At 34.6% G+C, this 24,793-nt stretch overlaps 1 protein-coding gene and 1 long non-coding RNA gene across 2 annotated transcripts in view; both read right to left on the bottom strand.

Annotated features, from left to right (window-relative positions):
• Window positions 1-21,957, bottom strand: part of ZSWIM2 (zinc finger SWIM-type containing 2) — a 50,529-nt gene extending 28,572 nt beyond the window's left edge. Inside the window, exons 1-3 of the mRNA XM_051986057.1 lie at window positions 21,539-21,957; window positions 8,373-8,449; window positions 5,554-5,594 (exon numbers count right to left, since the gene is read on the bottom strand). Of these exons, the coding sequence (XP_051842017.1) occupies window positions 5,554-5,594; window positions 8,373-8,449; window positions 21,539-21,724 (304 nt within the window). The 5' untranslated portion in view covers window positions 21,725-21,957. The remainder of the gene's footprint in view (window positions 1-5,553; window positions 5,595-8,372; window positions 8,450-21,538) is intronic.
• Window positions 12,143-19,741, bottom strand: LOC127554488 (uncharacterized). The gene is made up of 2 exons (XR_007951996.1): window positions 19,559-19,741; window positions 12,143-12,300 (listed from the first exon to the last, which is right to left on the bottom strand). It is a non-coding gene; the product is annotated as an uncharacterized LOC127554488 (long non-coding RNA).
• Window positions 21,958-24,793: the final 2,836 nt, after the last annotated feature.

Below are 24,793 nucleotides of genomic sequence, written 5' to 3'. Positions count from 1 at the left end.
GAGCTGCCAGATAAACACTAAAAGAGAATAAAATCATGAAAAATCCAGAGAAAAGAGAGTATCCGGAGAAAAGAGAGTATCCTGAAAAAGATGATTAATAGTGTTAAATGCTAGAGAAAGGTCAAGATAGGTTTGAGAAGAGACCATTTGGCAATTAAGAGATCACTAGTAATTAGAGAGATAAGAATGATGAGATTGGAATTCAGGTTATAAAGAATATGAAAATAAGAAAAGAATGTATTATAAGCAGAATTATAAAATGAAAACAAATTACTAAATTCCCCCCCCCAAAAAAAAAAAAACAGAGTGAAAATGGAAGAAAAGGCATTGAATATATTTTCCCCTCTGAATTTAGCTGAAAAGGAAAACATAAAGTATAACAGCTAGTAGGAATGGAATAAGTAGGATTTTTTAAGGATGGAGGAGAAAAGCAAATTTTTAGGCAGTGGGAAAGGAATTTTAAATAGAAAATAGAAAAGTTTGAGCTTTATATATTGGATGTGACAATGGGGACAACAAACTAGAGACAAGAAAGTATCTAGGGTATATACATACATCTGTGTGTGTGTGTGTGTGTGTGTGTGTGTGTGTGTGTGTGTGTAGTTTTCTAGTCTAGAAGGATATGTTCCCAGTATTTACACTTTTGATCAGTTCAACTTAAAATCTTCTCTGTTTTTATTCTTCTCCTTTTTCCTGAATGCCTTATTTTTTTAAAACCACTTTGGCTGAGTGTGGAATTTTATTCATTGTATATTATTTCCAAACCTACTAAAATGTAAGCTTCTTAACAGTTGAGACACTGTTTTTGTCCTTGCAATCATGGTTCATAGAAGAGTGACTGGCACACAGTAGATATTTAATAAATGCTTGTTTGTTGAGTGACTAAGAGGGATTTGTAATACACGTTATCAAAGAACAATCTTTGTCTTTCTGGGAGACATCTCAGTTATCTTCCCTTAAATGTTTAAAATTCTTAGACCTTACATTTCCTTTTTTTTTAAATTTTTATTTAATAATTACTTTATATTGATAGAATCCATGCCAGGGTAATGTTTTTACAACATTATCCCATGCACTCGTTTCTGTTCCGAATTTTCCCCTCCCTCCCTTCACCCCCTCCCCTAGATGGCAAGCAGTTTTATATATGTTAGATATGTTGCAGTATATCCTAGATACAATATATGTTTGCAGAACTGAACAGTTCTCTTGTTGCACAGGGAGAATTGGATTCAGAAGGTATAAATAACCTGGGAAGAAAAATAAAAATGCAGATAGTTCACATTCGTTTCCCAGTGTTCTTTCTTTGGGTGTAGCTGCTTTTGTCCATCATTTATCAATTGAAACTCAGTTAGATCTCTTTGTCAAAGAAATCCACTTCCATCAAAATATGTCCTCATACAATATCGTTGTCGAAGTGTATAATGATCTCCTGGTTCTGCTCATTTCACTTAGCATCAGTTCATGTAAGTCTCCCCAGTCCTCTCTGTATTCATCCTGCTGGTCATTTCTTACAGAACAATAATATTCCATAACATTCATATACCACAATTTACCCAGCCATTCTCCAATTGATGGGCATCCATTCATTTTCCAGTTTCTAGCCACTACAAATAGGGCTGCTACAAACATTTTGGCACATACAGGTCCCTTTCCCTTCTTTAGTATTTCTTTGGGATATAAGCCCAATAGAAACACTGCTGGATCAAAGGGTATGCACAATTTGATAACTTTTTGGGCATAATTCCAGATTGATCTCCAGAATGGTTGGATTCGTTCACAACTCCACCAACAATGCATTAATGTCCCAGTTTTCCTGCATTCCCTCCAACATTCATCATTATTTTTTCCTGTCATCTTAGCCAATCTGACAGGTGTGTAGTGGTATCTCAGAGTTGTCTTAATTTGCATTTCTCTGATCAATAATGATTTGGAACACTCTTTCATGTGAGTGGTAATAGTTTCAATTTCATCCTCTGAAAATTGTCTGTTCATATCCTTTGACCATTTATCAATTGGAGAATGGCTTGATTTCTTATAAATTTGGGTCAGTTCTCTATATATTTTAGAAATGAGGCCTTTATCAGAACCTTTAACTGTGAAGATGTTTTCCCAGTTTGTTGCTTCCCTTCTAATCTTGTTTGCATTAGTTTTATTTGTACAAAGGCTTTTTAATTTGATGTAATCAAAATTTTCTATTTTGTGATCAGTAATGGTCTCTAGTTCATCTTTGGTCACAAATTTCTTTCTCCTCCACAAGTCTGAGAGATAAACTATCCTATGTTCCTCTAATTTATTTATAATCTCGTTCTTTATGCCTAGGTCATGGACCCATTTTGATCTTATCTTGGTATATGGTGTTAAGTGTGGGTCCATGCCTAATTTCTGCCATACTAATTTCCAATTATCCCAGCAGTTTTTTTTATCAAATAATGAATTCTTATCCCAGAAGTTAGGGTCTTTGGGTTTGTCAAACACTAGATTGCTATAGTTGACTATTCTGTCTTGTGAACCTAACCTTTTCCACTGATCCACTAATCTATTTCTTAGCTAATACCAAATGGTTTTGGTGACTGCAGCTTTATAATATAATTTTAGATCAGGTACAGCTAGGCCACCTTCATTTGATTTTTTTTCATTAATTCCCTTGAGATTCTCGACTTTTTATTGTTCCATATGAATTTTGTTGTTATTTTTTCTAGATCATTAAAATATTTTCTTGGAAGTCTGATTGGTATAGCACTAAATAAATAGATTAGTTTAGGGAGTATTGTCATCTTTATTATGTTCGCTCGGCCGATCCAAGAGCACTTAATATTTTTCCAATTATTTAAGTCTGACTTTATTTGTGTGGAGACTTTTTTATAATTTTGCTCATATAATTCCTGACTTTCCTTTGGTAGCTAGATTCCCAAATATTTTATGGTATCAACAGTTATTCTGAATGGAATTTCTCTTTGTATCTCTTGCTGTTGGGTTTTGTTAGTGATGTATAAAAATGCTGAGGATTTATGGGGATTTATTTTGTAGCCAGCTACTTTGCTAAAATTATGAATTATTTCTAGTAGCTTTTTAGTAGAATCTCTGGGGTTCTCTAGGTATACCATCATATCATCTGCAAAGAGTGATAGTTTGGTTTCCTCATTGCCTACTCTAATTCCTTTAATATCTTTCTCGATTCTTATTGCCGAGGCTAGTGTTTCTAATACGATATTAAATAATAATAGTGATAGTGGGCAACCTTGCTTCACTCCAGATCTTACTGGGAAAGGTTCCAGTTTTTCCCCAGTTACATTTCCTTAAATATAGAAAAGTTCTGGATGCATTGTAATATCATCCTTCAAGTCATACTCATTTGTGGAGCAGGAAGGTGGGAATATAGGCATTTTGTCACAAAGACCCAATATACCTTGTTTTTGAGTGAGACACTGAGAATTTCTTTCCATTTCATCTAGCAAAGGTGATGTGGAAGGAGTCGTAAACTATGGCTATTAAAATGCTTTAATTTTTTATTAAAAGAAAAGAGAATAAAGAATCTTGAGAAAAAAGACTCAGGAACAGCAGAAATGCATTAGCATATAACTTCACAAAAGAATTACTTGATGAATGGATAGGAAAAGGAAGCTTCCTACAGACAATGGACGGAAAAAAATTGAACACACTGTCTATAAGAAACAAAATCTTCCAATTTTAAAATTCTGGAACAGAGGACCTTATATTTAGAATTAGAAGAGACTTCTGAAGCTATCTAGTCCAACCTTTTATTTGTGTGATGTAGAAACAGACCTAGAAAAATTAAGTTACTTGCTCAACATCACCCAGATAGTAATTTTGGGGTTTTGAGAGGGGATTTTGAGCATAGGACTTAATTTAAATTCTCCTTTTAGTACAATGTTCATACTTAGCTCTTCAAGATCTAAACACGTCTTCTTAGGGTTCAAGGACACAGTTTATAAGATATTACTAAACCCATTTATAGTCATCTGTATATAAAAATACAGTATTTTTCTTTCATTAGGATTAGCACAATGTTAATAAATTAAGCCATTTTTTTCTTTTGTATTTCTTCATAATGCTTAACAAAATGATAAGTACAAAATCTGATGTGAATTGAGAGAAACTGCATCACTGAAAAGAGGAAAGATCATTTCAGCAGAAATTATACTTTCTCAATATCACTAAACTTTGTTTATTTCTTTGCAATTATAATCTTGATTTTCAAGTATGAGACAATTAAGATTATATTTACAAAAAAAGTTAAACTGATTCATCAATGAACAGGCATATATTAAGCTTTTATGAAGTGCTAGACACTTTTAAAGAGACCCTGTTGTGAAAAACTTTAAGTGTCAAACAAAAGATTTCATATTTGAGTTTGAAGGTAAAAGGAAACCACTAAAGTTGACTGTTGAAGGATATGACATGATCAGATCTTTGCTTCAGATAAATTCCTTTGGCAGCTGAATTGTGGATGGAATGGAGTGGGAAACCTGACAGAAAAGTGTGATACTGTTGACTGAAATAGGGAAATTAAGCTGAGAAGGTAGTTTTGGAAAGAAAGCATGTGTTCTATTTTAGAGTTGTTTAAGCCATATTGTATAATATTTCCTTCACATAATCTATTCTTTCAAGGTATTAGAGAGACATACAAATAAGATTTTGAGTACATTGCTGGCAATGGCAATCTGGAGGTCAGGAAGGGAAAAAAAATTGATAACTATTAAATGATAGGTGAAGTCAGAATGCACTTAATTTTTTAATGACAACATGAACTTACATTTATAATCTGCTTTTATATCTACAAAGCACCTATAACTAACTTATGAAGTAGGTTTTTGGAGTACAGGAAAGAGAAGACTGAAATCAGAGTTTTAGGAGAATGTCTATTTCAAGGGAGCAATGGAATCATCTCTAAGTGGATAGAAAGACAAAATAGATTATATGATTACTACTTTGCAAAAGAGTTATTTTCTTTTTATATAACAATTTCTTAAGGCAGAGAGGAATTATTTTTGTTTGAGGTATACGCTTCATGAATGTGAACAAAGTATCAAAGTTTTTCACTTTTTTAAAATGTCACTTTTTGAATGAGTTTGATAATTTCAATCAATAAACATTTTTTGAATGACATTTTCTACTAGCTACTTATTTCTAGATTCTAAACAAATAAAAAAAATTTCATTCTTCCAGTTCCTCTTTTCCATATCTACCTTCCAATAAAAATATTAGATCCAACCACTCCTTAACAAATATTGATAAAGTTCTATCTGACCAATCATTGATCAAAGATATTTTACATTTAAAAAGTGCCTTGAATTTTAAAACACTTTTTACTTAGCGACTATGAAAGAATTCCAATTATCTGAAATAACAATTTGTGCTACAGACAGATGGCAATATGTTCTGTTTGTCAGAGAATATAAAGAAATTGTATTAATGCCTAGACATTTAAAAAGAATCAGCCATGTTAAACTTTATGGAGTGTTTGAAATTTGAAAATTTACTTTAAATTTTTGTAAATGAATTTATGAAAAGGTCAAAATTCAGAATACTTACATTCATGATTTCTTGGAAGCTTGAATTTTTTCAATAATATCCTAATGCACAATAAGACAAATGGAAAGAAAAGTTAAATATAGACTACATATTTTAGAGATTAAAAGTCATCAGTTACATAATGTCACCCTAATTTTAGTACAGGAAAATATTAATAGCTTTATATTATTTAAGTATAACTATATCAAAAAATATATCTTTAAAACTAGTTAATTATTTAACTGCTTGAGTAACAACTTAGTTCTTTTAAATCAAGCAATATGAAGAAAGAGGTCATTTGCACAGATACATGAAAAAAGCAGCAAATTTATAATAGATTTGTCAGATTTTATACAACTTTTGTGGGATAGAGTTATAATTATAGGGATATAAAGGTCTTCCTTAAATTGAATGAAAAAATTCTTCTGGTATAAGAAATAGCTTTATTTCTACATTGTTATTCCTACATTATTATCTTACCAGTGATTATGGATGACTTCTTATTAAAAATTAATAGATATATTACTTATATAGGTCTAGGAATCCCTATGTTTAAGATTATGATTTGGGTGTTCCATGAAAAAAAATTCAAAGTAGGTTAGTGAAATGAAATTTTAAAACTCAAAACACATCAGGTTTTCCAGAAGTTCATACAAAGACTACAATAGAAATAACTGGATCCTGGGATTGAGTAAATTGTAAAACAGCACCAATATTGTGTTAAGATCAGTATAATTCTTTGCAAAGAGAGGTTATTTATTGATTTATTAGAAGAATGAAAGAAAAATCAACTCTATGTTTAACACTCAAGGAAACCAAAACATAAAAATACATGTTTACATATACACAATTTTCTCCTTTGTATGATTTAAAAAAAAATTCTAAAAACATTTACTTCATTATATTTAATATTTTGAAGCCATTTAACAAATTTATTTTACAATATATATTATACAACAGTATAATTTTATGATGTATGCATATATACATACACCTATAAATACACATATGTATATATACACACATTATTATTCAGTTGTTTTCAGTCATATTCAACTCTTTGTGATCCTATTTGGAGTATTTTTGGCAAAGATATGAGATTTGTTTGCCATTTCCTTCTCCAACTCATTTTTCCCAGGGTTACACAAATATTAAGTGTCTGGGACCAGATTTGAACTTGGGAAGATAAATCCTCTGGGTCTGGCATTGTGCCATCTGGCTGCCTTATACATACATATGTATGTATGTGCACCTACACGTATGGGCATACACATGTACATATAGTTTGTGTGTAGGTGAGTTCCTGGATCAACTTAGTGTGCCTATGTATTGCTGAACCATTGTTCAGATATGCCCACTGATAACCTATGAAAAAAATTAAGAGACATCTATCAGGATATGCCCATCTATTTCACAAAAGATGTCAAGTGTCTCAGTACTGTGAATGAACTGATTGTCTTAGGTGAGTCAAAAGAAAGTCAATTGTAGAATCTGTCCTTTAGAGAGATTTCCCCAATGCTAGGCACAGACCAGAAAGCATTAAGAGAAGATAAAACCAGAGTAACAGGGTAGGTATAGGAATGATAGCCTTTTCATAACCTCACTCTATGAACTACTAATGGCTCATTGAGATCATTTATGTCATCTTTCATGAAGTTAGACTCAGTTTCTGGTTCCAAGAGGCAGTGGCATAGATGAGGCTGAGATGGCATCAATAAAGAAGGGAATCATGGAGCTGAGTGACAGAAGTTCCTGAATCTCACCTTTCAAAAGTGTGAAAAGTTACAATACATCCCATCCCTTCCCATTTCCCACCTCCCATTCTTTTGGAGGAATGTCAGCCTCAAGCTCAAACTTGGACCATAAAAGTACAGAACTGGGGTCACTGGGCCACAGTTTATATATTGACCCACTAGTAAATATTTTTGGAACAGTAACAGAGTGAGGTAAATTGAGTTTCATTACAAATTGGCTAAGGAGATTTAAATGTGTGTATGTGTATGTATTTAATTCTCTTTAGTCAGTTTTTAACTAAACTTTCTCTCTGTATATGCACATATCCATAAACATGTATATTTTATGCATATATGTATATTATGTATAATACATTATATATATATGGAATTCCTTGTTAAAAAAAAAAGTTTGACTTTAAAAGAAAGCTTTTTTATAGGAAAAATATTTCCAAAGAATCTTGTTTATACTCAGTTACATTGATAGGCTAGCTATTCATTGTCTGAGGGGAAGAAGGAGTGAATGTTTAAGAGGGAAAGGTAAGAAAGGAGAAAGATAAAGTAGAGGGATAATCCTTTCATTATCTCAGGGCAAATATTTTAAATTTCTTTGTTTATACTAAAAGCAAAACACAGGTTTTTGAGAATGTAGAACAAAATGATTAAGAAGTAATAATCCTTTGTTTGTTCAACTATAAAATTAAAGGTGGATGAATTAGCAAATCTCTGCATTCTATGACTGAATTAGTTCTTAGTAACTTAATGAAATAGCTCAGTGAGACTTTTTATTTCTAGCTCACATTTCAATTTCTCTATTATAATTTCCACAAAATTTTGTGGATATGAACAGTAACATTTTACTACATATATTAAAAATATAAATAATAACATGATGTTCCAAAATTTTTAAGGTTCCACTTCACTTTCTAAACATTGCTCAGTAATGCAGGATTAAGAGAAAAAAAAAATGATTAAAGACATTTTACTTGTCTCCATAATACCAGTGACTTTTAATCTACTATTATTCAAAATGATGAAAAGGTAAATTATAGACATGTGGTCATGAGAAACCTTTTTATAGTAGATCTTGCACACTAAATCACTTACCAACATATATGCTTACAAAGATCATTTCCTTTCAGAAATGTGGAACAGCTGCATGTGTGAGGATCTCCAAGGAAAACCTTTCAAAGAAAAATACTTAAATTTTAAAATCATAATTGTGATTAATCAACTAAATTGTTAAGAGGAAGGGAAAAAGTCATGTTTTAATGCTAAAAGGAACTTGGTCAAGGCATCTTTTGTGAGCATTCCTTGAACAGGTCTATCATAATTTATTGGTCAATTTTACATGGTCTGACTAAAAGCCAGCTGCTACTATTAGGTTCCCTTTTTGCACCAGCAATCTGCAATGTAATAATGTACCCATCAAAGTAGTAGCACTGGAAAAATGAAAAGTAATTCTACAGAAAATGCTGGCAATCCCTCTAGTATATTCTTTTTTTTTTTAATTTCTCAAATTGCCTTTACATTTTGTGCAAGGAGAAATATAGTCTTTTTCTTGAAAGTTTTCTTGAGGGGGGAGGGACACTAAAAAGGGAGGGCTGTGAGAAGCAAGGGGTGCTCACAAGCTTAATACTTGGAAGGGGGGAAAGGGGAAAGAAGGGAGGAAAGCATAAACCGGGGTTAACAAGATGGCAAGTAATACAGAATTGGTCATTCTAACCATAAACGTGAATGGGGTAAACTCCCCCATAAAGAGGAAGCGGTTAGCAGAATGGATTAAAAGCCAGAATCCTACAATATGTTGTTTACAGGAAACACACCTGAAGTGGGGAGATACATGCAGGTTAAAGGTAAAAGGTTGGAGCAAAATCTACTATGCTTCAGGTGAAGTCAAAAAAGCAGGGGTAGCCATCCTGATCTCAGATCAAGCTAAAGCAAAAATTGACCTAATTAAAAGAGATAAGGAAGGACACTATATCTTGCTAAAGGGTAGCATGGATAATGAAGCACTATCTATATTAAACATATATGCACCAAGTGGGGTAGCATCTAAATTCTTAAAAGAGAAACTAAGAGAGCTGCAAGAAGAAATAGACAGTAAAACTATAATAGTGGGAGATCTTAACCTTGCACTCTCAGAATTAGATAAATCAAACCACAAAATAAATAAGAAAGAAGTCAAAGAGGTAAATAGAATACTAGAAAAGTTAGATATGATAGATCTCTGGAGAAAATGTAATGGAGACAGAAAGGAATACACTTTCTTTTCAGCAGTTCATGGAACCTATACAAAAATTGACCATATATTAGGACATAAAAACCTCAAACTCAAATGTAGTAAGGCAGAAATAGTAAATGCATCCTTTTCAGACCACGATGCAATGAAAATTACATTCAACAAAAAAGCAGGGGAAGTAGACCAAAAAATAATTGGAAACTAAATAATATCATACTAAAGAATGATTGGGTGAAACAGCAAATCATAGACATAATTAATAACTTCACCCAAGAAAACGATAATAATGAGACATCATACCAAAATGTATGGGATGCAGCCAAAGCAGTAATAAGGGGAAATTTCATATCTCTAGAGGCCTATTTGTATAAAATAGAGAAAGAGAAGGTCAATGAATTGGGTTTGCAATTAAAAATGCTAGAAAAGGAACAAATTAAAAACCCCCAGTCAAACACTAAACTTGAAATTCTAAAAGTAAAAGGTGAGATCAATAAAATTGAAAGTAAAAAAACTATTGAATTGATTAATAAAACTAAGAGTTGGTTCTATGAAAAAACCAACAAAATAGACAAACCCTTAGTAAATCTGATTAAAAAAAAGGAAAGAGGAAAATCAAATTGTTAGTCTTAAAAATGAAAAGGGAGAACTCACCACTAACGAAGAGGAAATTAGAGCAATAATTAGGAGTTACTTTGCCCAACTTTATGCCAATAAATTCGACAACTTAAATGAAATAGAAAAATACCTCCAAAAATACAGCTTGCCCAAACTAACAGAGGAAGAAGTAAATATCCTAAACAGTCCCATCTCAGAAAAAGAAATAGAACAAACTATCAATCAACTCCCTAAGAAAAAATCCCCAGGACCAGATGGATTTACATGTGAATTCTACCAAACATTTAAAGAACAATTAACTCCAATGTTATATAAACTATTTGAAAAAATAGGGATTGAAGGAGTCCTACCAAACTCCTTTTATGACACAGATATGGTACTGATACCTAAACCAGGTAGGCTGAAAACAGAGAAAGAAAATTATAGACCAATCTCCCTAATGAATATTGATGCTAAAATCTTAAATAAAATATTAGCAAAAAGATTACAGAAAATTGTCACCAGGATACTACACTATGACCAAGTAGGATTTATACCAGGAATGCAGGGCTGGTTCAATATTAGGAAAACTATTAGCATAATTGACTATATCAATAACCAAACAAACAAAAACCACATGATCATCTCAATAGATGCAGAAAAAGCATTTGATAAAATCCAACATCCATTCCTAATAAAAACACTTGAGAGCATAGGAATAAATGGACTTTTCCTTAAAATAGTCAGGAGCATATATTTAAAACCATCAGTAAGCATCATATGCAATGGGGAAAAACTGGAACCTTTCCCAGTAAGATCTGGAGTGAAGCAAGGCTGCCCACTATCACCATTATTATTTAATATCGTATTAGAAACACTAGCCTTGGCAATAAGAGTCGAGAAAGATATAAAAGGAATTAGAGTAGGCAATGAGGAAACCAAACTATCACTCTTTGCAGATGATATGATGGTATACCTAGAGAACCCCAGAGATTCTACCAAAAAGCTATTGGAAATAATTCATAATTTTAGCAAAGTAGCTGGCTACAAAATAAATCCCCATAAATCCTCAGCATTTTTATACATCACCAACAAAACCCAACAGCAAGAGATACAAAGAGAAATTCCATTCAGAATAACTGTTGATACCATAAAATATTTGGGAATCTAGCTACCAAAGGAAAGTCAGGAATTATATGAGCAAAATTATAAAAAAGTCTCCACACAAATAAAGTCAGACTTAAATAATTGGAAAAATATTAAGTGTTCTTGGATCGGCCGAGCAAACATAATAAAGATGACAATACTCCCTAAACTAATCTATTTATTTAGTGCTATACCAATCAGACTTCCAAGAAAATATTTTATTGATCTAGAAAAAATAACAACAAAATTCATATGGAACAATAAAAAGTCGAGAATCTCAAGGGAATTAATGAAAAAAAAAATCAAATGAAGGTGGCCTAGCTGTACCTGATCTAAAATTATATTATAAAGCAGCAGTCACCAAAACCATTTGGTATTGGCTAAGAAATAGATTAGTGGATCAGTGGAAAAGGCTAGGCTCACAAGACAGAATAGTCAATTATAGCAATCTAGTGTTTGACAAACCCAAAGCCCCTAACTTCTGGGAAAAGAATTCATTATTTGATAAAAACTGCTGGGATAATTGGAAATTAGTATGGCAGAAATTAGGCATGGACCCACACTTAACACCATATACCAAGATAAGATCAAAATGGGTCTATGACCTAGGCATAAAGAACGAGACTATAAATAAATTAGAGGAACATAGAATAGTTTATCTCTCAGACTTGTGGAGGAGAAAGAAATTTGTGACCAAAGATGAACTAGAGACCATTACTGATCACAGAATAGAAAATTTCGATTACATCAAATTAAAAAGCTTTTGTACAAATAAAACTAATGCAAACAAGATTAGAAGGGAAGCAACAAACTGGGAAAACATTTTCACAGTTAAAGGTTCTGGTAAAGGCCTCATTTCCAAAATATATAGAGAACTGACTCAAATTTATAAGAAATCAAGCCATTCTCCAATTGATAAATGGTCAAAGGATATGAACAGACAATTTTCAGAGGATGAGATTGAAACTATTACCACTCATATGAAAGAGTGTTCCAAATCATTATTGATCAGAGAAATGCAAATTAAGACAACTCTGAGATACCACTACACACCTGTCAGATTGGCTAAGATGACAGGAAAAAATAATGATGAATGTTGGAGGGGATGCGGGAAAACTGGGACACTAATGCATTGTTGGTGGAGTTGTGAACGAATCCAACCATTCTGGAGAGCAATCTGGAATTATGCCCAAAAAATTATCAAATTGTGCATACCCTTTGATCCAGCAGTGTTTCTATTGGGCTTATATCCCAAAGAAATACTAAAGAAGGGAAAGGGACCTGTATGTGCCAAAATGTTTGTAGCAGCCCTGTTTGTAGTGGCTAGAAACTGGAAAATGAATGGATGCCCATCAATTGGAGAATGGCTGGGTAAATTGTGGTATATGAATGTTATGGAATATTATTGTTCTGTAAGAAATGACCAGCAGGATGAATACAGAGAGGACTGGGGAGACTTACATGAACTGATGCTAAGTGAAATGAGCAGAACCAGGAGATCATTATACACTTCGACAACGATATTGTATGAGGACATATTTTGATGGAAGTGGATTTCTTTGACAAAGAGACATGAGTTTCAATTGATAAATGACGGACAAAAGCAGCTACACCCAAAAAAAGAACACTGGGAAACGAATGTAAACTATCTGCATTTTTGTTTTTCTTCCCGGATTATTTATACCTTCTGAATCCAATTCTCCCTATGCAACAAGAGAACTGTTCGGTTCTGCAAACATATATTGTATCTAGGATATACGGCAACATATCCAACATATAAAGGACTGCTTGCCATCTAGGGGAGGGGGTGGAGGGAGGGAGGGGGAAAAAAATCGGAACAGAAACGAGTGTCAATATAATGTAATTATTAAATAAAAAATTAAAAAAAAAAAAAAGTTTTCTTGAAAAATGAAAATCCATGCCCTTTACTTTAAAAATTACAGGATTTACATTTTAAAAATCAGCTAGGACAAATGCTCTCACTAAGAGACAACTGAGGCCCAGAGAAGTAGTTCGCTAAAGAATAAAACAGGGAAGGCCCTTGAATATTGGAAATCCAAAACTAGTGTTCTTTCTACCACAGTATTTAATAATATTGTCAAAAAGCTCTACTTATATCTCACCTATTCTCTTTGGAGAACAGCTATTATAATTTACATGGGATTTAAAAAGATTCTTTTATATTGCTACTTTATTGATTTCATAGAGACCCTATGTTGTAATGTAAGAATGTCAAATTCAAATAGACGCAGGGGCCATGGATGGCATATTGACTTAGAAAATCACACATTTATATGTTTTTTAAAAAAAAAATACATCAATCCATTAAAACCAGCTACTGGTTCCATGTCTTATGCCTCTAAAGTGAGCTACCTCTTTGAAGCCTGGAAAACTTAGGTTCAAATGTACTCTGACATATAAGGACAGTGTGACCCTGGGCAAGTCATTTAACTTCCTAGTGTTCTAGGTAATTCTTCTATTACAAGTTGCATTGTTATAGGCAGGTCCCTTACCTGAGAATTCCCTGTCCCTATTCTATTAAGAATCTAAGAATGGCTTTTTTTTTTTTTAAGATGGCGGAGAGGATGCACACATCTGCTTAAGGTCCATGTTTTCTCTCAGAATAATTTATTTCATAACAAGCCTCAGAATTGGTGTTTGACTGAAAAACAAAAACAAAAAACCTCGCAAATAACTACCAAGAGAAGATATTCTCAAAATTCGCCAGAAAAGGTCTGTTTTTGCTCATGGGTGGGGTTAGATCAGGCGCAGACTGAAGGCAGGCAATGGCAGCACAGCAGACAGAGTAAGGCAGGCAGCTCACAGCTGAGCAGAAGGGGGTGGGTGTGATCTCAGCAGTTTCTGTGGAGAGAGCTTTAACACAGTATTGGCTACTTTGCCCTAGCAGCAAGCCAGTAGAAAAGCATAGAAACTAAAAACACAGAGGGTGAAGACTATAACCCCAAAAAGCTAGGGTCTCTTAGGACCTGGCCACACCCATCCACAGTGTCTCAACACATTGTCACACTCTAGTCTTAGAGCACAGACGCGCAGCGCAGATATTGCTGTCCTGCTAGTGTCTTGCTGCTGCCCCCTGAAGTCTATAGAGGAAGCTCAGTAATACCACCCAGCCCCCCACTCCCAAAAAAAAGCAGACCATTTGTTTTTCTTGTTAGTTTGTTTTCTTTGACTCTGTGACAAAATGAGCAAAAAATTAAAGCACACTCTAATTATTGATAGCTTCTATATGGATAGAGAGCAGACTTTAAACCCTGATGAGACTAAAAACAGACTGTCTCAAGATGAATTCCCAAAAGGGTATATGATCTGGTCCTCAACATGTAAGACTCTCATAGAAGAAATTTAAAAGGCTCTCACAAGAGAGCTAGAAGAAAAATGGGAAAAGAAAAGGGAAGCTTGGCAAAAGAGTCTGGATAAGTTATCCCACTCATTTAAAGATAGAGTGGATAAAGAAATAAAATCCTTGAAAAACATAATTAGTGAGATGAAAAAAAGAAAATAGCTCTCTAAAAAATAAAATTGGCGATATGGAAAAAAATTCCATAGAACAAAACAACACACCTTAAAAACTCAATTGGACAATTAGAAAAGGATATTTAAAAAGTGAGTGAAGAAAATACTTCTTTGAAAATCAGAATCAAACAAATGGAATTGAATGATTCGAGGAGATACCAAGAATCAGTCAAGCAAAACCAAAAAATGAAACAATGGAAAAAAATGTCAAATACCTTCTTGGGAAAACAACAGACCTGGAAAATAGATCTAGGAGAGACAATCTGAGAATTACTGGACTCCCTGAAAAATATGATGAAAAAGAACCTGGACACTATCTTCCAGTAAATCATCAAAGAGAATTGTCCAGAAGTTATAGAAACAGAGGGTAAAATAGAAATTGAAAGAATTCATTGAACACCTACTGAAAGGGACCCTAAAATCAAAACACCAAGAAATATAGTGGCCAAATTCCAGAACTATCAGATGAAGGAAAAAATACATCAAACTGCTAGAAAAAAATCAATTCAAATATAGAGGAGCCAAAATAAGGATTAGCCAGGATCTAGCAGCATCCACATTAAAGGATCGAAGAACCTGGAATATGATATTCCAAAAGGCTAAGGAACTTGACATGCAGCCAAAAATAACTTACCTAGCCAAAATGAGCATCTTTTTCCAGGGAAGAAGATGGACATTCAATGAAATAAGTGAATTTCATTTATTTTTGATGAAAAAACTGGAACTAAACAAAAAGTTTGATCTACAAATATAGAAGTCAAAGAGAAACCTAAAAAGGTAAAAATAAATGTTGGGAACTATATTTCTGCTGTAAAGATATATAAAGAACACATGTATACTTTGTTCTAGAAACTTAAACATGGAAAGGAAATTGTACTCAGAAAAGGATAAAGTGGGAGTACTACATTTCATGAAGAGGCAAAGGAAACCTTTCTGAGAGAAAGAATAGAGGTAGATGAACATAGTGTGTATCTTACTGCCATCAGAATTGGCTTAAAGAGAAATATAACAGACATAGTCGATTAATGGTAAAACTTCTCCTGCCTTATTGAAAAGTGGGAGGGGAAAAGTGAAAAGGAAAGGAGTAAGCTAAGCAGAAGGGAATACAGAAATTGTGAGGAAAAGGGGTAAGATAGGGGGAGGAACTCTAAGGTGGAGGGAGGGATACTAAAAAAGGAGGTTCTGTGAGAAGCAAGTGGTGCTCACAAGTTTAATACTGGGGAGGAGGATAAAGGGGAAGGAAAGGAAAAAAGCATAAGCAGGGGTTAACAAGATGGCAAGTAATACAGAATTGGTCATTTTAACCATAAATGTGAATGGGATAAACTCCCCCATAAAGAAGAAGCAGTTAGCAGACTGGATTAAAAGCCAGAATGCTACAATATGTTGTTTACAGGAAACACACCTGAAGCAGGGCAATATACACAGAGTAAAAGTAAAAGGTTGGAGCAGAATCTACTATGCTTCAGATGAAGTAAAAAAAAAAAAAAGCAGGGGTAGCCATCCTGATCTCAGATCAAGCAAAGGCAAAAACTGATCTAATTAAAAGAGATAAGGAAGGGCATTATATCTTGCTAAAGGGTAGCATAGATAATGAAGCAATGTCAATATTAAACATATATAACACCAAGTGGTGTAGCATTTAAATTCTTAAAAGAGAAATAAGAGAGCTGCAAAAAGAAATAGACATCAAAACTACAATAGTGGGAGATCTCAACCTTGCACTCTCAGAATTAGATAAATCAAACCGCAAAATAAATAAAGAAGTCAAAGAGAGAAATAGAATACTAGAAAAGTTAGATATGATAGATATTTGGAGAAAGCTAAATGGAGACAGAAAGGAGTACACTTTCTTCTCAGCAGTTCATGGAACCTATACAAAAACTGACCATATATTAGGACATAAAAACCTCAAACTCAAATGCAGTAAGGCAAAAATAGTAAACACATCCTTTTCAGACCACGATGCAATGAAAATTACATTCAATAAAAAGCCAGAGGAAAATAGATTTTAAAAATTGGAAACTAAATAATTTCATACTAAAGAATGATTGAGTGAAACAGCAAATCATAGACATAATAACTTCACCGAAGAAAATGACAATAATGAGACATCAAACCAAAAATGTGTGGGATGCAGCCAAAGTGGTAATAAGGGGGAATTTCATATCTCTAGAGGCTTACTTACATAAAATAGAGAAAGAAAAGGTTAATGAATTGGGCTTGCAACTAAAAATTCTGGAAAGGAACAAATTAAAAACCCCCAGTCAAACGCTAAACTTGAAATTCTAAAAATAAAAGGAGAGATCAATAAAATTGAAAGTAAAAAAAGATATTGAATTAATAAAACTAAGAGTTCTATGAAAAAAACCAACAAAATAGACAAACCCTTAGTAAATCTGATTAAAAAAAAGGAAAGAAGAAAATCAAATTGTTAGTCTTAAAAATGAAAAGGGAGAACTCGCCACTAATGAAGAGGAAATTAGAACAATAATTAGGAGTTACTTTGCCCAACTTTATGCCAATAAATCTGATAACTTAAATGAAATGGAAGAATACCTTCAAAAATATAGCTTGCCCAGATTAATAGAGGAAGAAGTAAATAGTCTAAACAGTCCCATTTTAGAAAAAGAAATAAAACAAGCTATTAACAACTCCCTAAGAAAAAATCCCCAGCACTAGATGGATTTACATGTGAATTCTACCAAACATTTAAAGAACAATTAACTCCAAAAGTATATAAACTGTTGAAAAATAGGGATTGAAGAAGTCCTACCAAATTCCTTTTATGACACAGACATGGTACTGATACCTAAACCAGGTAGGTTGAAACCAGAGAAAGAAAATTATAGACCAATCTCCCTAATGAATATTGATGCTAAAATCTCAAATAAAATATTAGCAAAAAGATTACAGAAAATCATCCCCAGTGCCAGAGACCATGTCCTTGGGATCAAAGAGCTACATGCCCTGGGAATCAAAGAAGAATACACTTTCCCACACATTCTGAAACTATTCATCCCAAACTCCTGAGACAAGATAATGTGTGTTCCAGGAAATTGGCCCTATCAGCCCAAGTGCAAGATAACGATTAGGCTCCAGGATGTCTGCCACACATCTGGTGTAACATTCTTTACTTTGCAACCCCCTATTCAGAAATGTATTTAACTGAACCCTCTTCACTCATTAAACTGAGACTTTGTTTCACCCCAACTGGTCTCCCTCCTCATTTCTAACCCCATTCCTTTTCAGGCCTAGCCTTACAGACAAATGCCAGCCTCGGAGCCCACACTTTGATGGCCCGGTGGACGGGTCACCCCAGGATAATACACTATGATCAAATAGGATTTATACCAGGAATGCAGGGCTGGTTTAATATTAGGAAAACGATTAGCATAATTGACTATATCAATAACCAAATTAACAAAAACTATATGATCATCTCAATAGATGCAGAAAAAGCATTTGATAAAATCCAACATCCATTCCTAACCAAAGCACTAATAACATGGAATATTATGGACTTTTCCTTAAAATAGTCAGGAGTATATATTTAAAACTGTCAGTAAGCATCATGTGCAATGGGGAACAACTGGAACCTTTCCCAGTAAGAAAAGGAGTGAAACAAGGTTGCCCACTATCACCATTATTATTTAATATTGTATTAGAAACGCTAGCCTCAGCAATAAGAGTCGAAAAAGAGATTAAAGGAATTAAGAGTAGGTAATGAGGAAATCAAACTATCACTCTTTGCAGATGATATGGTGGTATACTTAGAGAACCCCAGAGATTCTACTAAAACGCTATTAGAAATAGTTGATAACCTTAGCAAAGTTGCAGGATACAAAATAAATCCATATAAATCATCAGCATTTTTATACATCAACAAAATCCAACAGCAAGAGATACAAAGAGAAAATGCATTCAAAATAACTGCCAATAGCATAAAATATTTGGGAATCTATCTACCAAAAGAAAGTCAGGAATTATATGAGCAAAATTATAAAATACTTTCCACACAAATAAAGTCAGATTTAAATAATTGGAAAACTATTAAGTGCTCTTGGATAGGCCGAGTGAATATAAGATGACAATAATCCCTAAACTAATCTATTTATTTAGTGCCATACCAATCAGACTCCCAAGAAACTATTTTAATGACCTAGAAAAAATAACAAAATTCATATGGAAGAACAAAAGATTGAGAATTTCAAGGGAATTAATGAAAAAAAAATCAAATGAAGGTGGCCTAGCTGTACCTGATCTAAAACTATATTATAAAGCAGCAGTCACCAGGACCATTTGGTATTGGCTAAGAAATAAATTAGTCGATCAGTGGAATAGGTTAGGTTACAAGACAAAATAGTCAATAACTATAGCAATGTAGTGTTTGATAAACCCAAAGATCCCAACTTTTGGGATAAAAATTCATTATTTGACAAAAACTGTTGGGAAAACTGGAAATTAGTATGGCAGAAATTAGGCATGGACCCACACTAAACTAATACAAACAAAATTAGAAGGGAAGCAACAAACTGGGAAAACATGTTTACAATTAAAGGTTCTGATAAAGGCCTCATTTCCAAAATATAGAGAAAATTGACTCTAATTTGTAAGAAATCAAGACATTTTCCTCTTGATAAATGATCAAAGGCTATGAACAGACAATTTTCAGAGGATGAAATTGAAACTATTGCCACTCATATGAAAGAGTGTTCCAAATCATTATTGATCAGAGAAATGCAAATTAAGACAACTCTGAGATACCACTACACACCTGTCAGATTGGCTAAGATGACAGAAAAAAATAATGATGAATGTTGGAGGGGATGTGGGAAAACTGGGACATTGATGCATTGTTGGTGGAGTTGTGAACGAATCCAACGATTCTGGAGAGCAATCTGGAATTATGCCCAAAAAGTTATCAAACTGTGCATACCCTTTGATCCAGCAGTGCTACTATTGGACTTATATCCCAAAGAAATACTAAAGAAGGGAAAGGGACCTTTTTGTGCCAAAATGTGGCAGCCCTTTTTATAGTAGCTCCATCAATTGGAGAATAGGTAAATTGTGGTATATGAATGTTATGAAATATTATTGTTCTGTAAGAAATGATCAGCAAGATGAATACAGAGGAGCTTGGAGAGACTTACATGAACTCATGCTAAGTGTAATGAGTAGAATCAGGAGATCATTATATACTTCAACAATGATACTGTATGAGGATGTTTTCTGATGGAAGTGGATATCTTTGACAAAGAGAAGATCTAACTCAGTTGCAATTGATCAATGATGGACAGAAGCAGCTACACCCAGAGAAGGAATACTAGGAAATGAGTGTAAACTATTTGCATTTTTGTTTTTCTTTCCAGGTTATTTTTACTTTCTGAATCCAATTCTCCCTGTGTAACAAGAGAACTGTTTGGTTTTGCACACATATATTGTATCTAGGATATACTATAACATATTTAACATGTATAAGACTGCTTGCTATCTGGGGGGGGTGGAGGGAGGGAAGGGAAAAGTCAGAACAGAAGTGAGTGCAAGGGATAATGTAAAAAATTACCCTGGCATATGTTCTGTCAATAAAAAATTATAATTTTTTAAAAAATCCAAGAATGGACATATTATTGCTTATAACATCTACTCAAAGAACTGTGTGTGTGTGTGTTAGCAACAAAGTGCACCTGTGAGACATGCTTTATTTTTTTTAATGTGCTGGATTTATATTTATTAAATTGAATAAATGCTTTGATAATTTTCCAATTCTAAAGTAGATACTTTCAAAAATCACCTAAGAATGTGTATGTTTTGTACAGATCTGTGATTTCATGAATGGGAGTGGACTGTGGAAATTCTCTTCAGCAATTTAGATTGACAAGCTCTTAGTATCTAATATTTGAGGGTTGTAAGAAGATGACTTTCCTCTGCTACAGTAGGTTTCAGAAGCAGGATCTGAATAAGATTTTTCTGAATTCAAGACCTTGAGATGTTACCATTATTATGAATTTTTGAAAGAAAATAAAGACCTATCTGTAATTCAATGAAAAACTATTAGATTTTTAACAAATCAATAATGATTTTAACAAATTTCATTTTCTAATAACTTTTTTTTAAAGAAAGATTTCTTTATGGGGAAGTTGTAGTCCCCAAACTTAGTACAAGATGAAACTACAGAGATTGTCCTTAAAATAAGAATTTTAGTAACAAGGATTGGGGGAAGTAGAATGGCATTAGTATGGATAGAATCCAGGTTTGGGGAATCAGAAAGACCTGTTTTCAAAGTGCCTTAGCTTCCTACTAGGACTATGATCTTGGGAAATTGATTTCTCCCTGCCTCAGTTTCCTCATATAGTACCTACCTGTCAAGGTTGTTGTAAGAATAAAAGGAAATATTTGTAAAAGCGCTCTGCAAACTTTAAAATGCCATATGCACGATAGCTAATTGTTAGCAGTAGCTATATTTCGAAGTCTAAACACTACCAAAGAATTTCCAAGAAGGGGAATCACCAGGATATCAAGGTGTCCAATTATCCCCATTTATACAGACATAAGGACCACATGTCACCCCAAATTTCAGTAGCTGAGCTTGACTTTTCTGGGGTTCTATATAAATTGGGAACTCTTCAGCTCCCTTTCCCTCTTAATTCTGTGGCTCTTAGGACTGCATGGTCATTGCGGGGTGCCCACACCAAGGGAAGGAACTTCCTTGGGGGGGGAGGGGCAGGATTCGCTCCTGCCCGGGGAAGGCGGTTACTCGATAGTTGGAGCCGTCAGGTTCGTTCTCGCTCATCAGAAAGCCCGTGGGGCCGGTCTCCCGCAGTAGGTACATATGGCTGCTCAGGGCCTGGTCCTGGTGCCTCTTCAGACAGTCGCTCACACACCGCCGCCTCTCGGAACTCCAGCCTCCGCTGCCGCGGCCACTGCCTACGCCACGAGGCATTGCTGCAGCTGCTGCCTCAGCTTTTCCTCGGACAGCAAGTTCTCCTGCAGGTCGCCAGCCCGAATCCCGATGCAGAAGCTAACTGGTTCCCAAGGCAACCGGGAACGCGCGCGCTCGCGCGCAAGGACTGTTGTTTTGGGGTTAAGGCGTGTTCCATCAGTTCTAGACCCCAGAGCTGGGCTGCGGCCGCGGCTGCGCAGAGGGAGAGAACTCAGTGTCCTCTTCCCACCTCTCTCCCGATCCCTCCCTCTTCTCTTGAAGGCTCCGAGAGGGGCACTGTCAGGTTGGCGCCCTCTGCTGGCAGGTCGCGGATTATTGTCAAAGCTCGCGGCCTTTCAGTCCTTAGCTAGGGACCCTGAATTCGTAATATCTTGGTGGCTCCTTCTCTACTCACCATTTGTTGGGGGTTGAGGTAGATGATGTAAAGAGGTGTGTCTCCCCAACGGTGATTCAGTCTCTACATGATTAAAGTCATTTGTCTTTATGCCTTCCCTAACCCAACTCCTCTTAAGTGCTTCCCCTATTTGTTTACAGCTGGTAATTCTAGAACATTGCTATTACTTTATATACAGTATATTTCACTTTGTTCATGAAGAACTTTCCAGATTTTTTTTTTCTGAGAGCATCCTGATTATCATTTCCCAAAGAAAAATAATATTCCATCCTAAACACATGCCACAGTTTATTCAGGTGTTCTCCAAGTAATGAGCATTCTCTCAGTTTCTAAATTTTTTGTCCTGAAAAGACAATATTTTTTGGTATATATAGGTCATTTTCCTTTTCTTTTTTCCTGTTTTTTTTTTTGGGGGGGGTGTTGTTTTTGTGAATCTCTTTTGGTATTCAAGGAAGTTCACTATTGTATTATAATCAAGAATAAATTTTCATTTGAGCCACAGGCCTACTCCGAGTCTTCATTCTCCTCCCTAAATGACTCAAAAGAGGGTAGTTATGCAGTCTTGATGAAGACTGGAGGATGCCTTGGACACCAACTACCCTAACCCTCTTGTATTTATATTAAAATTATTAAGAAGGGCTCTAGATATGTAAGCATCTAGGATTGCAAATAGTTCTTGTGAATTATTGAGTACTTTAATTGTATCCATTCATTGTGAACCCATTTGGGATTTTCTTGCTAAAGATACTAGAGTAATTGGCCATATCCTTTTCCAGCTCATTTTACGTGAGGAAACTGAGACAAACAGGGTTAAGTGACTTGCGCAGAGTCACAGTGTCTGAGGCCAGATTTGAACTCAGGAATGAGTCTTCCTGACCTCATGCTTTACAATCTTGTTGTCTACTAGCTGCTCCTCTTTTAATTATTTCCTATTCTATATTTAGTTTACTATATATATATATATATATATATATATATATATATATACACATATATATATATATATATATTTGTTTGCATGTTGTATTCCACATTAATTTTTGAGTTATTTGATGATAGAGCTTAGTCAGTGTTTATTTAATTGAATTGAACATTGCTCAGTCTCCCCTTAACACCAGCTATCCTAAGTAGTCTCACTGAGTGACAGATATTTTCTATAGAAATAAGGGTGGGGATAAGTTTATTTAAAATGTAGAACTGTACTGGTTGAGATTATTGGTCCACATTTAACTATCTTAAATTTTCCTCAAATAATTGAGGTAGCCTGTTGTGGGCTTTGAATTTAACTTTGTAATTTAGGAAGAAGTTTTGGATATGAGTATCATTAGAATTATTAGGATTGCCAAAGTCCTAACTGTTGTGATCTAGTTCAGATGGATCTGAATCTGTTCTTGTTCTCAAAACATAACTGGTTTAGCTTAGAGCCCTCCGGATATCTCCAAATCCAAAGGTCTGGTCCTTCAGCCTCTGCCTCTGCTGTCTTCAGCCTCCAGCCAGCTCCAGTCTTCATGTCATTCCGGTGAAATCTCGACTTGTAGCGTCTTCCTCTCTAGACCTCTCCGACTGGCCCATTGGCCTATTTATGCTCCTTCCAGAGAGAGGGATTATGGGTAGTTCTACTTAGTACCTTGTTTCAGGTTCTGCCCAAAACATCTTCTTGTAAGATTAGATCAACTCTAATTAGTTAGCAGTTAGTAAGGATTCCAACATCTCCCCCTTTCTTTTGTTTTAAAAACATAGGGGGTTTCTGAGGGGGTACACATAAATCCATCAATATGGGCCAGAACTTTGTAACAGATATACATGGTATACATAAATCCATCAATATGGGAGGCATTATACATAATTTACAAAAGCACACAGCAATATAACACAGGCTAGTGGTAATGTAACAAATAACATGAATCAACATGAAAATTTAACTACTGCAAAAGTCTCATCAACAATCTTTCATCTCAAGAAATCCAATGATTCTTGCAATTGCTTAAAATACATAAGCACATAGTAATATAACACAGGCTAGTAGTAATGTAACAACATAAATCGACCTGAAAATTTACAAATGTCCATAAGTCCTAGAAATAGTCCATAAGGAATCCATTGTTCATTAGTTCATGCGCCAGGAATCTAATAATTCCTGTAAGCTCTGAAGTACTGCAAAAAGTCTCATCAACAATTTTTCATCTCAGGGAATCCAGTGATTCTTGCTGGTTTTTCAGGAACTGAAAGCTGAAGATTTTAAAGTTCTTTTGACAGTCTCATTGTTAGCCATCTGATTCCTTTTCCACCTGTGGAAATATAAGCAGATCCTCTTCCCCAATCAGTTAACCTATCTAATTCTCTTCTGTTTACCACTTTTGGGATTTCTCCTCATCATCTGGTAATTACATTGGAGCTGTTTGCATTGGATATTGTCTTGTTGTCTTAAAAGGCCTGTATTCTTCCCAACTGTAATCCTGATTGCTTTTCTGTTGGTTGATGACATCAGAGTTCTGAATTTCTAAAGTCTCTCTGGGTGTAACCTCAGCTGCTATCATGCCCCACCTGTCCTTTGATTGATACTTTAGAGCTGGGCCCTGCCTCTCATTCCTCTGAGTCAATATACATTTAGAGGCCCAGTGAAAGCCTCGGTTACATTTTGGACATGGGGTTTTGGGTTTTCTCTCACCCTGTCT

Source organism: Antechinus flavipes, chromosome 3 (genome assembly GCF_016432865.1).
Source record: "Antechinus flavipes isolate AdamAnt ecotype Samford, QLD, Australia chromosome 3, AdamAnt_v2, whole genome shotgun sequence".
NCBI classification, from domain to species: Eukaryota; Metazoa; Chordata; class Mammalia; order Dasyuromorphia; family Dasyuridae; genus Antechinus; species Antechinus flavipes.
The sequence above is the reverse complement of the archived record's forward strand: the minus strand, read 5'-3'. Positions and strand labels throughout refer to the sequence as shown.